We start from the raw sequence: 18,711 nt of genomic DNA, 5'->3' as shown, positions 1-18,711 counted from the left end.
GCCACGTATGACTAATGCGGAGCCAGCAGAGGACAACTGATTCCCTGCGGGAGGCCCACATGGAAGACTTTTACTTCCACATGTTCATAGTCTCCTTAATGACATGCAGTTTGTTATGCGTGCTGTTATGCCATTCCATCTCCCAAAGCCTGAAAACCCTGCGGTGTAAGACAGAACACAGGTCAGCTTCGGAGATGCCTATCTCCAGAAGCTGTTTCCGTGTCGCCTGTTTGGCCAACCTGTCGGCAAGTTCGTTGCTGGGGATTCCGACGTGTCCTGGGGTCCACACAAACACCACGGCGGGACTGTTCCAGGGCATAGATGGACTCCTGAATGGACGCTACAAGAGGGTGGCGAGGGTAGCACTGGTCGATAGCTTGTAGGCTGCTCAATGAGTCAGCACACAGGAAAAATGACTCGCCAGGGCATGAGCGGATGTACTCAAAGAGCACGAAATATGGCCGTCAGCTCTGCAGTGAAAACATTGCAGCCAACTGGCAAGGAGTGCTGCTCAATATGTCCTCCATGAACATATGCGAAGCCTATGAGACCATCAGCCATTAAGCCGTCGGTGTAAACCACTTCAGAGCCCTGGAACACGTCAAGAATCGAGAGGAAGTGACAGCAGATAGCGGCGGGGTTAATGGAGTCCTTATGGCCATGCAAAATGTCCAGACGTAGCTGTGGCCGAGGCGTACACAATGGAGGGAAATGTGAACGGGCCGCAAGCAGAGGTGGTAAAGGGAAGGACTCCAGTTCGGAGAGAAGGGACTGCACGCGAACCGCAATCGTTAGCCCTGATCTGGGCAGCCGATACAGGAAAAGGACTGCCACAGGCGGGAAAAGCAGACGCTTATTCGGATGCTCAGGGGAACTATGAATGTGTGCTGCGTAACTGGCAAACAGTTGTGCACGCCTGATCTGTAGTGGAGGGACACCAGCCTCCACCAGGTCACAGGACTCGTCCTAAAAGCTCCTGTTGACAATCGAACCCCACAGTGGTGCACAGGGTCGAGTAAATGCAATGCTGAAGGTGCTGCCGAACCATAAACCACACTCCCATTGTCAATTCGGGATTGGAAAAGGGCTCTATAGAGCTGCAGCAGTGTGCAACGATCTGCACCCCAAATTGGTGTTGCTCAGGCAACAGACGGCATTGAGGTGCTGCCAGCACTTCTGCTTAAGCTGACAAAGATGAGGGAGCCAAGTCATTCGAGTGTCGAAAACCAGTCCTAGGAATTTATATGTCTCCACTACAGACAGTGGATTGTCATTAAGGTAAAGTGTGGGTTCCAGATGAACTGTATGATGCCGACAGAAATGCATGACACATGACTTTGCGGCTGAAAACTGGAAGCCGTGGGCTAGAGCCCATGACTGCACCTTGTGGATGGCTCCCTGGAGGCGCCGCTCAGCAACAACAGTATGAAATGCAGAAGTCGTTTGAATACAGAGAAGGTGAGACAGAGGGCCTGACTGCTGCTGCTGCTGCTGCTGCTGCTAGACTGTTAATGGCCACTAAAAATAGAGAGACACTCAATACAGAGCCCTGTGGGACCCCATTCTCCTGGATACGGATGGAACTATGGGAGTCACCAACTTGGACACCGAAAGTACGGAGCGACAGGAAGTTATGGATAAAAATCTGGAGTGGTCCCTGGAGACCCCACTCATACAATGTGGCAAGGATATGATGTCACCAAGTCATGTCGTATGCTTTACGTAAGTCAAAGAAGACGGCAATCAGGTGTTGCTGTCTGAAAAAGGCTGTTCGGATGGCAGATTCGATGGTCACAAGATTATCAGTGGTAGAGTGACCCTGGCGTAAGCTGCCCTGACATGGAGCCAGCAAGCCACACGACTCCAGGACCCAAACGACATTCCAGTGGCTTACAAAGAACGTTGGTGAGGCGGATGGGCCTATAGCTATCCACATCAAGCACGTTTTTACTGGGTTTGAGCACTGGAAAGGTGGTGCTCTCCTGCCATTGAGACTGAAAGACGCCATCACACCAGATCCAATAGAAGATGATGAGAAAATGTCACTTGTAATCAGATGAGAGATGTTTAATCATCTGGCTGTGGATGCGATCAGGCCCAGGAGCTGTGTCGGGGCAATGTGCAAGGGCACTGAGGAGCTCCCACTCTGTAAATGGGGCATTATAGGATTCACTGCAGCGTGTAGTGAATGACAGGGAGTTCCGTTCCAGCCGCTGTTTGAGTGTGCGAAAGGCTGGGGGGCAATTCTCTGACGCAGAGGCTCGAGCAAAGTGCTCGGCAAATGGGTTTGCGTCGGTACATAACTCGCCATTTATGGTAACACCGGGGACGGCTGTTGGGGCCCGGTACCCGAAAAGACGTTTAATCTTTGCCCAGAGTTGGGAAGGTGCTGTGTGGCACCCAATGGTGGAGACGTATGTCTCCAAACACCCCTCCTTCCATTGTTTGCTAAGGTAGTAAGCACGGGCATGGAGCCGTTAAAGGCAAAGAGGTGCTCCATGGAAGGGTGCCACTTATCCCGCTGTAGGGCTCGCTGACACTCCTTAATTGCTTCAGCAACTTCTGCCAACCACCAAGGGACTGCCTTACACCTTGGGTTCAAATGGCTCTGACCACTATGCAACTTAACTTCTGAGGTCATCAGTCGCCTAGAACTTAGAACTAATTAAACCTAACTAACGTAAGGACATCACACACATCCATGCCCGAGGCAGGATTCGAACCTGCGACCGTAGCGGTCGCTCGGTTCCAGACTGTAGCGCCCAGAACCGCTCGGCCATTCCGGCCGGCTACACCTTGGGCACCCTAAAGAGAGAGGGATCACATTTTCTGCAGCAACAAGAACTATGCTAGTCATCTGCTCAACCAGCACATCGATGTTACCGTGTAGGGGAGATTCAGCGGTGACAGCAGAGGTGAAAGTTCCCCAGTCTGCTTTGTTCGAAGCCCATCTGGGCAGACGTCCATGTGCCTGACGCTGCGCCAGTGACAGGAAGATGGGGAAGTGGTCACTACCACACAGGTCGTCATGTGCTCTCCAGTGGATAGATGGGAGAAGTCCTGGGCTGCAAATTGATAAATCAATGGCCGAGTAACTACCTCGAGCCACAATGAAATGTGTGGCGGCCCCAGTATTTAGAGGCAGAGGTCGAACTGAGACAATAAAGTTTGGACATCTCTGCCTCGGCCAGTAAGCATGGTACTACCCCACAAAGGGTTATGGGCATTAAAATCTCCCAGAAGTAGGAAAGGTTTCGGGAGTTTATCAATCGGTGCAGCTAATACATTCAGGGGTACTGCACCATCTGGAGGAAGATATACATTGCAGACGGTTATTCCCTGTGTCGTCCTTATTCTGATAGCAGCAGCTTCTAGAAGGGTTTGAAGGGGCACATGTTCATGTTCACTACAGACCGAGTTTAGGACATGAATGCAAACTCCACCTGGCACTCGATTATAGTCACTACGGTTTCTGTAATATCCCTTATAGCTGCGGAGGGCAGGGGTCCGCACTGTCGGGAACCAGGTTTCCTCGAGGGCAACGCAGAAAGCAGGTGTACAGCTTAACAGTTGCCATAGCTCAGCCAGGCGGTGGAAGAAACTGCCCCAATTCCACGGGATAATGAAGTCATCGTGAGACTGGGAAGGCATGGAACATTCAATAAGGCAGTTTACACCTCGGAGTCACCTGCTGCCATCGATTTATTGCCTGAGCAGTCTATATCCATTGTGGATGAGGGTCTGGCGAGATCTAGGGCATCAGCGGACGCCAATACCTCTACCCCATCCTCAGCCGCAGAGCTTGTAGGTAGCGGTGGTGTGGGTGCCACTGCAATTTCCTTGGTCTTAGGGGTTTTCTTTTTGGATTTCTCTCGCTGCTTCTTGGGTTTCCGTGGCTGGGAGGACTTCACTGGCCCAGTCTCTGGGACAGGATGTGCGTGAAGCCGTAGGACCAGCTGCTTTTGGGCTCTTCAGCCACTGGTGGGTGCCACCTTTCCCACTAGACGAAACCTGGGAAGGGAGTGACCCAAGGGACCCCTTCCTAGGGAGAGAAGCCGAAGACGACTTATGCTTCTCTGGCTTAGAAGTGGGGACAGATGTCCCCGATGATTGGAGGGGATGTTGCTCCCAAAGCAAGTGGTGCAGGAGCAACAGGGAGGGAAATGCCCCCCACCATCAAGGGGCAGGTGTAGTCTTCCAGTTCTGAGAGCTGACCCAGGTTGGCAGAGTTGATGGTGCCACAACTGTTGTAGCAGCGGCTTAAGATGTCATACGCACAGGACGCAGGCATTCAAATTTTCTCGTAGCCTCAGTGTAGGTCAGTCTGTCCAGGGTCTTGTACTCCATGATTTTCCTTTCTTTTTGGAGAATCCTGCAGTCAGGCGAGCAAGGCGAATGGTGCTCTCCACAGTTGACACAGATGGAAGGCGGGGCACATGGAGTGTTGGGATGTGTGGACGTCCGCAATCTCGGCACGTGACACTGGAAGTACGGCAGGAAGACATATGGCCGAACCTCCAGCACTTAAAGCACCGCATTGGGGGGAGGGATATAGGGCTTTACATCACACCGGTAGACCATCACCTTGACCTTCTCAGGCAATGTATCACCCTTAAAGGCCAAGATGAAGCCATGGGTGGCAACCTGATTATCCTTCGGACCCCGGTGGACACGTCGGACGAATTGTACACCTCACCGCTCTAAATTGGGGCGCAGCTCATCGCCAGACTGCAAAAGAAGGTCTCTATGAAATATGATACCCTGGACCACATTTAAGCTCTTATGGGGCGCGATGGTTACAGAAACATCCCCCAGCTTGTCACAAGCGAGTAACTCCCGTGACTGGGCAGGGGATGCTGTTTTGATCAAGACTGACCCAGATCTCATTTTGGACAAGCCCTACACCTCCCCGAACTTGTCCTCTAAGTGCTCAAAAAACCTGTGGCTTCATCATCATGAAAGACTCCCCATCAGCTCTTGAACATACAAGGTACCGGGGCGAATAAGATCTGCTGCCATCCTTAGCCTGACGTTCCTCCCATGGTGTGGCCAGGGAGGGGAGTGATTTGGGGCCGTACTTCTGTGCACTGAATTGAGCTCGTGATCGCTTAGAGACTGCTAGTGTTTCACCACCAGCAAGAGATGATGGACTACGCCCTGATGCCACCCACTCCGACCAGGGTTCCTCCCACAGGCGCCACCAAGCCGCAGCAAAGGCCACCTGGCAGGATGGCCTTTGCTGGGAGTCCCGATGCCCCAGGGGGATGGGCATCTACCCCTTGGCATACGTGGGGGGTTAACAGCGCAGACATCAGGAGAGCAATCCCTGTGTGGTCAGGGGGCTACAACCAACAGGGTACATGGCAGCCCCACCACAACGGACTGGCTACTGTGCTGGATATCAGGTGGAAAGCAGTCCATGGTCATCGTCGCCGCAGAAATCGACACTGCATAGTGCATGCGTGAAAACGCACCCGGGAAGGTGTCCAGGCCCAAGAGATGGAGAATGGGCAGGACTGCAATGCGACAATGAGAAAGTGGGCTAAAGATATCAATGCACGATGGACACGATGCACCTTGTAAGCCGCCCTGCCCCAATTGGCTCGCTCTTCGGGAAAATTTTGAAGAATGGAGGTCAAATCCTACAGGAGACCGTCACACAAAGACCGAAATATGTGAAACTCCTTTTAGTCGCCTCGTACGACAGCACGAATAACTCAGGCCTATTCTAACCCCTGGACCCGTGTGGGAGGGGCGGGGGGGTGTCAAGATAGCTATGTCAAGCTTCGGCAGGAGATCATGAATATATGCCTTCTACAAGACCTCTCCATCTATTCTCAATCACAAATATCTGGTTTCTTCTGCCTCAATTACAGTGTCACCATTGTATGTTGAAGCTCCATGCAAACAACTGTGTGTATGAAACTGGGTGTACTGTGTTTTATTGCAATTAATAGTCAGCCTATTAGCTGTGAACCAAGAGTTACTTCTCCCCAAAATATGCTTTTCTGTATTACTCACTTTGTGACCTGAATCTGTAACAGTATCATTTGAAAATACAGCAGCTTCAGAGGTTCCTGCTACAGTCGGAACACAACTTGTACACATACATCAGGAAAATGAGTGGCGCTACTACAAACTGCAAGACACAATCCATTTCGCAATGCTCTAGTCTGATGCAAGTGAATTCCTTGTTATGAAGAAGTTGGGTTCAAATGGCTCTGAGCACTATGGGACTTAACTTCTGAGGTCATCAGTCCCCTAGAACTTAGAACTACTTAAACCTAACTTACCTAAGAACATCACACACACCCATGCCTGAGGCAGGATTCGAACCTGCGACCGTAGCGGTCGCGCGGTTCCAGACTGTAGTGCCGAGAACCGCTCGGCCACCCCGGCCGGCCTATGAAGAAGTGTTAGTAACATTGTAGACTGTATTTTGTACATCCTGCTGTCTACAAAGCATCTTATGCATAAGACATTGGACAAGTCAATTTATAAGTATCCATACTTATTTAAGTATCCAAACTTATTTAAAATTACAATAAAACACTTCATACACCAAGTATTTATATAGTGCCCTTCATAAATTTGAATATTCTTCAATGGAGCAAGAGCAGTGATGCTGTAAATATGACTGTTAAAGATTTTCCAAATGTTTTGACCTCATATAATTTGCTTTTATTTTTTTGGGAAGTTTATTATGTATAAAATTCCTATGTGGAAAGTGCTGATTTGGGTCATATTTAAGTTTTTATTTTGTTTGGTAAAGTGACCATGAATGACACAGCCTCAAAAAAAAAAAAAAACCTGCAGTCCTCACCCATTACATTTATTTTAAAGAATATAAGGATTTCCATAAAGTAAATGCATAGCAGAGGAGGAATACCAGAGATCTCACACAGAGGTTTCCACGAGTCTCTAGATTTACATCCAAACATGGTTCTAATGGCCTCTTTTTGCAGTTTTTACTATTTAAAGACTGACGCTAATCAAAAAGTCACACAAAACTGGACAAGAGACTATGATACCAGAGCAAATATTTGTTAATGATTTAAATCAATTTTTCAAAAACAATACCAATAACTTCAATTCAACTGTACATATAGCATTTTTCATCTTATATTTGCAGATTTTTATGAAAGTAACTGTTGAGGAATAAGAGACACTTACACCATCTAGTAGTGTTGTATACAAAACTGCAAACTGCGGCATTGCTGTACCACACTCACTGACATACATTTTTGTATGTGGTGGTACTGGGTACATGTTTTTGATGGCAAAGCAATATTATGCACTTGGTGTGATATTCACATAATACAAAGGGACTGCTGAGGTGTTGTTAGCAACAGCAAACATTCCTAAGGGCTGCTAACAGTGAATACAGCACAACAGCGCCATCTCTTGGTGACAGCAGACATCCCGTTACATGGGTGACTAGTACAGATGCATCTGTGTGGCTTTAGCAAAAACACGCCATTATGGACGCTGGCACCATTTCTTCCCAACCTGCAACACAAGGGGACCACTCTATGCTCAAATGCAATGCATTTCATGAGCCTGATAAATATGTTCAATGTTTCCTTGCCACCAGACAAGTCAGGAGTGCCTGCAGGAAACCTAAGAAGAGCTGAGCACACTCAGCTGCTGGATGATATGGAATACAAGGCTGACACGAAAACTCGCAAAGACTACACCAACAAGGCAAAATGAGCATGTTCTGGGGTAAGAAATACAGCTGATAGTCATTTGTCAACCTAAATAGCTCGCCAACATGCCTACGTGAACATCAAGTTGCATATTACCAAACTGCATCCTTTCTCAGGTGACACAGATTCTGCAACTTCAAGCAATCCAGAGGCTCTCAATGGCATCTAGACTGAGTGCCATAAGTGGTTTCAACCACTAAGTGCACTAGGAGAGGATGTAGATTACCATGGGAGAATGCTTGCCCCCCCCAACTGTGACATGCATCTCTGGAAAAAATTTGCGGAAACTAGGTTATCCACGAACAGAGACAAAAGGTTCAAGAAGAGAATCTCACACAACTCATGGAGTTTCTTAACAAAGAAACAAGGAGATACCGCTCCACAAGAGAATTATGTATCCACAGCATCCGTATTCCATAGGTGATAAGAAGAAGCAACAAAACCCAGACCCCTTCTGTGTGGACTGTGAAGAATAGCAGCACTGGGGCCAAGACTGTTGAAAGGATGGAAGCTTGCACGCTAGAATAGATAGCATAAAGAAACTGAACTGCTGCCTCTTATGCCTTGGACATGGCTGCAACAAAAATCAGTACTTTAAATGGAGAAATGCATCCTGTGCGAAATGTATAGGTGAGAGCCACATTTCCATCTGTAATTGCCACTTCACAGCAGTGAACGAGATTGAAACGATGAGTTCTAACTTCACATACTTACAAATTTCTTGTGAGAATATCAGAGGACCAACTGGTAGGAATAAAATGAAATGTTCCATCCTGGACACGGGGAATCAGTCAAGTTTCATCCACCATTCATTGATAGAGTGTCTCCAACTCACTGTCAGTGAAACAACAAGTTTGGAAATAATGACATTTGAGTCATTCTGCACAGCATTCCTCTCAAGGAGAAAGGTTCACTTTGATATGATGGGATACTCCATCGTACATATATCAGTTACAGCTTTCGAAAGCAGCAACAAACTGTCATCAACTGAGAGAACCACAAGAAGTAGGAGATATGGTCTTCATGGAGGGTACACGGCTGACAGATCTGAGAGGAGACACTGAAGATATACCTATTTAATTCCTAATTGGAGGTGATTATTATTGAAAAATTGTGACCTTGGAAAAACCAAAGTATCACCTTCATCAGTTATTCCCACAATCTTTGTCTATGATCTCAGTGGAAACAGAACTGGTGCAGAAATTAACAAAACAACTGTAGCTTCAATCAGATGTCTGATGAGCCAGTGCACCGTTTTTGGGACTTTGAGACAACTGGCATAACAGAGCATCAAGAGTGAACATTGATGACCATTCATCATCCTGTATGGCAAGAATTTCAAGAATCAGGCCACATGGAGAATGGCTGCAGAGTTCTACGCCTGGCTAGGAAGAGGGATATACTTTTCTACAGCAACCACCCTACTGCTGAAGCATGTCTTCGCAACCTACAAAACAAGTTGCATGGGAATGGAGAACAGAGGCACATTTATCATGAGAATATGTCAAATTACATTAGAAGAGATCAGGTAGAAGCTGTTCCTGAGGATTATGTGGCTGGAAACTTATTTTACCTGCTGCACCCCATAGAGAAGAAATGCAGCAGTGGAAGAAGCATTGAGTAGAGGTTCATGTTTAAGGCATTGTCACATGCACCCTACTCTCCATCTTCAAATGGCTTCCTCGAAACAGGACCAAATTTACTGCCAGACATGATTGCAACCATGCTACAATTCCACAAACCCTCGAATGGGCCTAGTATATGATGTGGATCAAGCTTTCCTAAGTTGACCTTGAATGAAGTGGACAGAAATCTCACTCTGTTCCTTTGGTATCGCGTTGAAGAGACTCAGAATGGTGCCTACAACACATTATCTAGCATTTGGACTCGCGAAGTCCATTCCTTTTGTCAGCTGCTACACAGGAGCTAGCAACACCTTACAGTGATAAATATCGATCCATGTCAGCACTCATTAACAATTATATATTAATGTAAAATTTTGTAGTTAGCATGAGAGACAGTAATGACACTCCAGCTGTCTATCATGAACTGCAAATAAGCCTTCCACTTTGCAAATGGTGGATTAAGTCAAAGGAACTAGAGGCAATATGGCATGCCAAAGGCCTTGGAACAAATCCCACAACACAAGTCTTGGGAATCAATTGGAATACTGATGATGACTGTCTCCACTGAGTACCAAAGCACAGCTGAAGTCCTAAGTGAAAAACTGGCAACTAAGAGAAATGTTCTTCAAACAGCAGATCAGTTTTATGACTATCTTGGTCTGTTCACACCCATTGGGTTTGTTGCTACACTCATTTTCCAAGACACATGGCTGAGAGGTCTTGCATGAGAGGAAATTTTGCCCACAGATTTTGCATGTAATTGGCACTCCTGGATCCCAAAGCTTCATCACATGTCATCATTGCACATTCCCAGATGGATAGTTATGACAGACGTAAGTGATCATATGAAGTGCATGTGTCATGTGATGCATACAAAAGAGCTTATGGTGCTGTTCCGTAAGTACGGACAAATACTGAAGTTGGTTACACAGCACATACTGTCCACAGCAAGAAAAGGCTGTCATTAATAAAGTAGGTGATATCGTTTGAATTGCTCAATGCATTGGTTGGCTCCTGATACCTTCATTATTTTTCCCAGAAAATAGAGTGTGATGCCAACAAAGCCAGTTTTTGAAGTGGTTCAACAGTCAATTTAGAGTGGGTACTCCAGGATTGAAACAAAATTGAAAAATTTCATTCGAGTGACAGAGACACTGACCTACACAACACTAAGTCAATTCCGCACATAATCTCTCACAGGGACTAAAAGCAGACCTACTAGTAACACTTGACATCCTGTGGTGTGGTCCACATAGCTTTCAGAAGGCAGGCCACTGGACATCCCAGCTCTACCTATGTCAGCACCAAAACCCAGACAGATGTCACTCTGGTCACCATTACTGAACCTGTATTCAACATTGCAAAATTCAGTTCATACTGGCGAGAACTGCTCTTAACTGCCCACTTTATTTCAATTTATTGAGAGCTTGAAGAGTAAGACTAGAAATATAGGTAGTTCTAGTGCTTTGGAGTTACAAAACACTCGTACATACTGGATCAGAAGAGTTCAAGAGGAGCTATTCACTGCTGAACTATATGCATTGTGTATGGAAGAACATTTACCCAAAGCATTGAAGACTGCTTGATAAAATCCATTCCTGTCTGATGGCATAATTCAGTTCAGTAATAGGCTACAATGGGCTGCATTGTCCAACTCAGAGAAGCATCCAATTAAACCAGATGGATGCATCATTTCATGCAGCTTCTCATCAAACACATGCATGTAAGGCTGCTTCATCTTGGCGCATGTACTGTGTGAAAAATTTTGGGTTTTGTGAGGACATCAAGCTGGTTGGAGAGTTCTTCACTACTGTTTGTCTTGCAAGATAATACGCAGTGGGCGATATGAAGAAATGGAGGCTCCACCACCGCTAGATAGAGTTCAACCTCCAAGACCATTTAATGTAACAGGAGCTGATTTTGCTGGACCATTGTATGTTAAAATTTGATGCAAAATCAAGACACCATGCATGGTCCTATTCATGTGTGCTACACCATGTGTAATTCATATTCAACTTGCCACTGATATGTCCACCAACAGATTTCTGATGCAACACTTTGCAGGAAATAGAACTCTAATGCTCACCATTTACTCAGACACTGCTACAACATTTGATGCAGACAACACAAAACTGTCTGAACTCTTGTCCAGCATACTGACATACACTACTACTCTTGCCACCATGCAATCACCGGGAAGTACACAACATCACAGATGGCTTGTTGAGTACGCTGGTGAGAATGCATGATAGACTCCATCAAATACTGCATCAGGCAGAATCTCTGTCACACTCGTGTGGATGAAGAGAACCTAAACACCATTTTAATAGGAATATAGAAGCTGCAACAAACTCAAGACACATCACTCAAGAAGAGTGATATGACATTGATGCCAGCCTACTTTCTAAATGGTGGCAAACTACATAGTCCAGTCATATTAATGAGACCACCACCTATGTCTGACAATGTGCAATAACAAATCACAGATGGCAGGTGGCAGCACTAGCAGTGGATGGTATTTAAAACATGTCAGGTGATGTAGAAAACAGTACGGTCATCACTGTAATATGTAAACGGAACGATTTATCTGATGTCCTAAACAGCATGGTCATTGGCTTTTGAGCCATGGGTTGAAGCATTTCTGCAATGACTAAGTTTGTAAACAGTTTGCATGCTGCCACAGTTAAAGTACACCATGCATGGAAAGACTGACACTGAGGCAACTGTGGTGCAGCATAGGCCATAGACGACAGGTGAACAATGTCTGTGGCAATGTATAAGGGTGAACAGATGTGCAATTGACCACCCAGATGAACGAAGGGGGCTACCAACAGTGTCTCCCAATGATTGTTCAGCAAATGTTGCTGTACATGAGCTTCCGCAGTAGGTACTTGATTCATGCACCCATGCTGACTGCTGTTCATCGGTGACAAAGGCTGGAATTAGTATGCCAATACTGCAACTGGACATCCACTGAGTGTCAACGGGGGTCCATTTCAGATGAATTACATTTTATGTTCCATTGGACAGATGGCCATTCGTGGGTATGGCATAAAACACCTGAAAGCAATCATCCTGCATGCGTGATGGTGTTGGGCGTTTTTTGTGGCACCTTAGCATTCTGAAAGGCACAACGAATCAATGCAAGTATGCAACCTTGATGACCACGTCCACCTCTACCTGCAGTTTGTTTTCTTTGGCTCGATCTACAAGCAGGACAACACAACATGTCATACAGCTCGCAGCGTATGTGCGTGGTTCAAATAGCACCCATACGAGTTTACTGTTTACCCTTGGTCACTGAACTCTCTGGATTTCAACACAATCGAGAATCTGTGGGACCACCTCGATTGGGCTGTTCATGCCACTGATCCTCAAATGAGAAACCTAGTGCAGTTGGCCATGGCACTGGAGTTGGCGTGGCTCCACAGCCCTGTCGGTACTTACTAGAACCGTGCTGAAACTCTTTCTGCATATCTCGTAGCAGTCCACAATGAAAAGAAGATCATACAGACTTCTGATAGGTGGTTGCATTAATGTGACTGGACAGTGTAGTAACGATTTATTCCATGTAGGCCAGACACAGCCAGAAGAAGGGATCTTGCCAAGGAGATTCAACTATGACAGAAGGACAATGAGGACATTTAGTACAGGTGGAGAAATGATTACCTCCTGCTACTAAAAAGCTACCATGAGGTGAAGGGTTATCCCTTGAGTAAAAAAACCAAGATTAGATGTCTTTCTACTTCAGAAGGATATTAAACCACGGCATGCCTGGAAGAGAGCAGTAGTGGAAGAGGTGCAGTTTGTCAAGGATGTCAAAGTAAGATGCGTCATTCTCTGGCAGCTGGATGGCATGAAGATCTGCCAACTGCTCCAGCTGGTAATGTCCCGTGAGGTAGACCAGTGTGCGGAGGACATTGGGGACAAAAAAATTTTGTGTTATAGATAAAATTGTAGACTGTAATGCCCTCTGCAACACGTGTATACAATATTGACTGAAACTGTAATAGTGCGAATAAATGTGTGAGCTAAAGTTACTCTGTAGAATTCCTTTCAATACTCGTAGTAGCAACAATAGTGATGTAGTTTATGTAATAGAAAAGCCTAATTTTCTTTATCCATATCTCAACACACAAAATCTAATATGGTAGGATTTCATCACCTGATGGTCAAGAAATAATACTGCAAGGACTGTTATCTGTTACAATGTTACACCACGACTATATTGTCGAGGGACTATCATGCTTGAAGAATAATCATCTCTTTGTCAAATGAACCTATTCCAATCCTGGAAGGATTTTACAGCAAAGACCCATTAAACTTTTGCAGCAACAGAAGTGCTCTCTGCATTCTGTGCTAAGGGTGGCTTTTGTTATGGCTGTACTGCTCGTCAAATGCTGGTAATCTGTTCCGAGAGACTGCGTTCCGGCCAACACGGAATACTCATCATCCGATTTATCAAAAACTATTACGTGAAAGAATTTGATTTTTGCACATCTTACAGTCCAATATCTTCACTGGACGATGAACTGAATTTCTTTTTATTATCCATCATACATACTGAGCTACATCAAATTAAGTAAAACATTTCACGCGATTTTAAAGAGTTGGCAGAGGTAAAAATGCATTGTGTAAACTTTGCATATAGTTGATTTTAGCTGAAATATTGCACAGTGTTAAACGTAGATAGCATATTTAAAACTGAGAGCAGAACGATATCTCATTTTGTTTTCAAATGGATGGATTTTATATCCAATGGACGATCCTGCATGATGCACTCATTTATGTCCTTGTGATTGTGAATTATGTGGTCATGACAATCACCATATCTCATAAACGATTCAACATATCGAAACAAGGTTTTTTGCAAACTTAGCAAGCAATGAGGCACATATGTTGTATCATAAATACTTGAAACTTTTTTATCCACCAAGAAATGGGAGTAACTTGTGCGCAGCAGGGAGAAGTCAGTGGCTCAACACGCAAATAGATGTCCACAGCACTGTATGAAAAACCCAAGCAGCGAACTTATACATATCCAAACACCTAGGGAACAGTGTAGCAGGATGTGTACACACATCCACAGCAAAAAAGGGTTAATCATGCTAGACTGTTTAGTAAGACAATAAGCATAATAAACTGAGTCTTGATTTTTTTTCTTTTTTTTTTTAAAGCAACATTGAAAATTTCTCTGGATAACATCTGAAGTGAAGATAGCTTGCTCAGTGAATATAGTTAAGTGATTAGATCCCAAACTGCTAGCCATTTGTTTGATGTAGCACATCCAAACACATCATATGCCAGTAGTACCACTAATATATCCTATCCTATAAGAGGCAAGACCACCCATAAAGAAATCATGTCATTAATAAAAATATGCTAAAAAACAGTATAACATAAGCACGAATGCACTGCTTACCAGTATTAGTGGCCAGTACCAAAGTGTGATAAGGGTATGTTTAAACAACCAGTAACAAAGTGTGATTCTCAGCATAACATTCCCTCTGCTACCCCTGGTAGTCATTCAAAGCATTCAACTACACCTCAATGCACACAGATGAGCATTTCCTGACATGTGTATCATCTCTTACCCACCTGTCCCTTTATCTCCCTACCCATCATCACTTCCATTTCACACCCCTCTCCAATCACCCAGAAGAGCGTCATGGCAAAAAGCTTTTGTTCGTTTATTTGCTTGATATAGGAAATGATGAAAATCATCTAATATTTAAATATTATCATTAACATATAATGGCATCTTGTTCAACAGAATTAGTTGTGACTGCACTCAAGTAACACACAGCAATTATAAAAACAATATTTACAAGAAAATGATTCATTACTTATTTTTGTACCACTGTATCATTCACAATAAATTCAATTCAGAAGAATCTATTTGTACTAAAATATAAAGTTACTAACTTGGTGGCACAGTTGATGATAACCACGACCACATTTGTCACACACAATTATCTCATTATCTGATTTTGGAGTAGATTTTTTGCAGATTACACATAGAATGTTTGAGGAATCTGGATGTGATAATTTTGCCAAGTCTTTAAAAGATGACCAACTCTCAGTGTTGTCCCCAAATTTCACCAAACATTTTTCTGCTGACAGATCAACCTGGAATGTACACAATCATCAGTATGGGAATGAACATGTAATTGCAAGATTAATGCACTCAATATATCTATTATATAAATGGCAGAAAAATTAATATTTTAGAGTGAAATCACGAAGTGTCCACAATTTGCAGGTTTTCTTCCATTAAACAATATTTTGTTTCATTTTTTAAAAAAAGACAGAAATTACTTTGTATACACAGCTATATGGTTTTCAGCCAAATGAGCTCATGGCACAGCAGTGGCATTAATTAAATCCAGCTCTGTCATCCTCTTGCAATGATGATAATACCTATTTTCTTATTTTCGTAGTTATTATCACAGATCAACTGCCCTCCAACTGCATGGGCACATCTTTTACTGGAAGAGGTCATGTTCAGTTCTCAGTGTGGTAAGTAGGTTCCAACTCTTAGTCCACTTCTTGATGAAGTGCACTAGTTGGTGTATTGCTGTTAATGTGGCGATACATGCAATACTGAGCTGATAACCCTATCTTTGTTTATGAGGAAATTATTAACTCTGATTCAGAAGTTTTCTGTGCTTCACCGTCTCAAAACCCAATCGGCTTATATATCACTCAGGTAAAATAATGAATTTTATGTAGTCTGTGTTTTTGTAAAATATGTTCTCAACTAACATAAGTGCTATGAGACACTGTTGCACCTGGCCAATGTATCAGCCTCACTCTCACTGGATGCTGTAGACACCATGTCATTAATCGAGCTGATACAGTTATTTGCTATCCATGCTTCTCTGAATACTGATATAATGTCTAAAATCCTCAAGAATGCGGAAGTAACTGGATCTGCATAGTGAAGGAAGGCATATCTACTTCTCTCAGACCATCAACTTTGGGCTTATGGATTCTTTAGACAGAAATTTTTATCTGCCTCTCCCCATTACCATTTTTATGGAAATCCTCCCTCTGATGGTGTTCTGTCGAGATACATTCCTGGTTGCTGTTTTGATGACTGGGCCGGACAGCACATTTAATTCAGTTAAAACATCATGCAGTTGTGATGAACTCACTTTGTCAGAAACCCAAGAGCTTCACGCTAATTTAACTCACCAGAAGAGCTAAGGATACATAGCCCCTTCAAAAACTTTCTTGTAACTTAGTTCACTTATCCCAACACCTACTGTTCTGATGCCTGTGTACATAAAGTAAAACTCCTTTTAAAGAATCTCTAGTGGTCCAAATATTTTTTTCTTAAAACAATAAGGGAAGCTAGGAACATTGTGTTTAATGTCCCATTCACAACAAGGTCATTAGAGACGGAGCTCAAGCTCAGGTTAAGGATGCACGCAGAAGAAAATCGGTTGGGCTTTTTCAATGGAACCATTTTGGCATTTTCCTGGAGCAATTTAGGGAAACCACAGAAAACCTAAATCTGGATGCGTGGACACCTATTTGAACCATCGGCCTCCCAAATGTGAGTCCAGTTTGCTAACCACTACGCAACCCCTCAGTTTTTCTTAATCAAGTTTTCTGCCCAAGTACACAAAAGGAATAACCCAGAATCACAAATCAAGCATGTTTAGGAAATGTTAAGTGTTATTTAATTACAAACTCACCAATATGCTGTGCTACAGATTCACAGAACACTTAAAAAGGAAAAGAAGCACTGTTTGTTTTGTTCTGTCAGCATATTGTAGTGACACATTTTAAAGAACATCTGTGATTTTACTCCATTCTTCTGATGGAACAATGTCATTTTCAACAGCAACTGATTTAACCACGAACAGGCAGCCTTTGTGAAACAATTTAACACAGTCGGTTGTGTTACACAATTTCAGGCACCAGCGAACATAGTCTGTAGATGCTGAAGCTCACAACTTCCTTCCTCTCAAGGAATAAAACTGACTTCTGCTGAACTGCTACTCTGCATCTGATTGTAATAGAGTGTATTTGCCCAGGTCCAGAGGCTGCATATGGCTTGTATAGTTTGGAGGAAGGAACACAGCATTTACATTCATCGAAATGGTGTTTCCTTGGAATGTAAAGGGCATTGGTTGATGATAAATACTATTTTCATTCTTGCTGAACCCATCTTCACATCTAAACGACTGAGAAATCTTGTAAAATCTGTCATCATCCAGCGATTCCTGTTGTATTAAGATAGTGTTTTGATCTTTTTGAAACACTTGGGAGCTCTAAATGTTCCCAATGTAGGAAACTTTCCACTTACATCACAATCGCATTCATTATTTAACCACAATAGTGCAGTCATCCATTCTCAACTTTTTCACTTCTGTGGAATTTTTAACCCTCAACAGAATAGGTCTTGCAGATTAAATTATTTAAAAAAATTTAAGTGTCATCTGCACTGGAAATGTCTCTGGGCTCACAATACTGTCACAATCAAGGCAATCTAAGGATCTTGCAATAATTTATACCTTCTATGCCCACCACCTCACAGTTTTAATGATTCAACCAACAGTTTGATGCACTGAAAAATTTCAACATCAGTTTTTAGGTCAATTTCATAAGCCTTCTCTTGCAGTATGTTTCTGCTTATAGCGATGCTATTACTTATCGTTCCTTGAAATCATTTTACAAGAAGATTTTCCACACTGCTGAATTGTAACATCAAAAGTTCTTCCTACTGGTATCTTAAGCATTTAAGAATGCCTCTTTGTTTCTGAGTATGTCACATAATGAAGACAGCACCAAATCATACTTCTTGCCATGTTGGAAAGTTGCATGTTATGATTGTCTTCAACATCGTGGGTGATTGTCAGTTTTCGCTTTCTACACTTACAGGCTATAGCTTCACCAAAGTAAAACTAATAAACTTGACAATAAGCAACTATACTTCTTGGCTTGTGCTTCGTTGTCTCAGTGACTGACATCCGATCAAGTGACAAGATTGCATGGTAGGCAGGACGGAAATTGCTTTTCCAGATTATTCAACACTCGTTTCAGTACTGATACGAGCGAATTTGGTTACTGACCAAAAACTGTGATCTAAGAACATGTCAACTGGAAAAAAATTATCATCATTTACTGCCATTACACAACACTTGGGGGAAACCAAAAGAAAACTGACTTGGCCATATCAGGAAATGTGTAAACGTTGGCTTTTAATTTGTAGAATATTTCATGTTTATGCTTCAAAAGCAGAGTTTTTCTCAAAGGAATAATATTGTTCTTATGCAAATTTCACCAAGATCATTGGAAATACCTGTTACAAGCAGGTTTGTTAATTTTAGGATTTAATGTATGTTTTAACATTCAATGAACTTTAT

At 43.5% G+C, this 18,711-nt stretch overlaps 1 protein-coding gene across 2 annotated transcripts in view; it reads right to left on the bottom strand.

Moving 5' to 3' along the window:
* The window catches only part of LOC124721975 (metal-response element-binding transcription factor 2), a 112,295-nt gene that overhangs the window by 25,531 nt on the left and 68,053 nt on the right, over positions 1-18,711 (bottom strand). For both annotated transcript variants that reach the window (XM_047247143.1, XM_047247142.1), the window contains one exon: positions 15,260-15,463. In XM_047247143.1, coding sequence (XP_047103099.1) covers positions 15,260-15,463 — 204 coding nt within the window. The remainder of the gene's footprint in view (positions 1-15,259; positions 15,464-18,711) is intronic.

The sequence above is a fragment of the Schistocerca piceifrons genome, chromosome X (genome assembly GCF_021461385.2).
Source record: "Schistocerca piceifrons isolate TAMUIC-IGC-003096 chromosome X, iqSchPice1.1, whole genome shotgun sequence".
Taxonomy (NCBI): Eukaryota; Metazoa; Arthropoda; class Insecta; order Orthoptera; family Acrididae; genus Schistocerca; species Schistocerca piceifrons.
The sequence above is the reverse complement of the archived record's forward strand: the minus strand, read 5'-3'. Positions and strand labels throughout refer to the sequence as shown.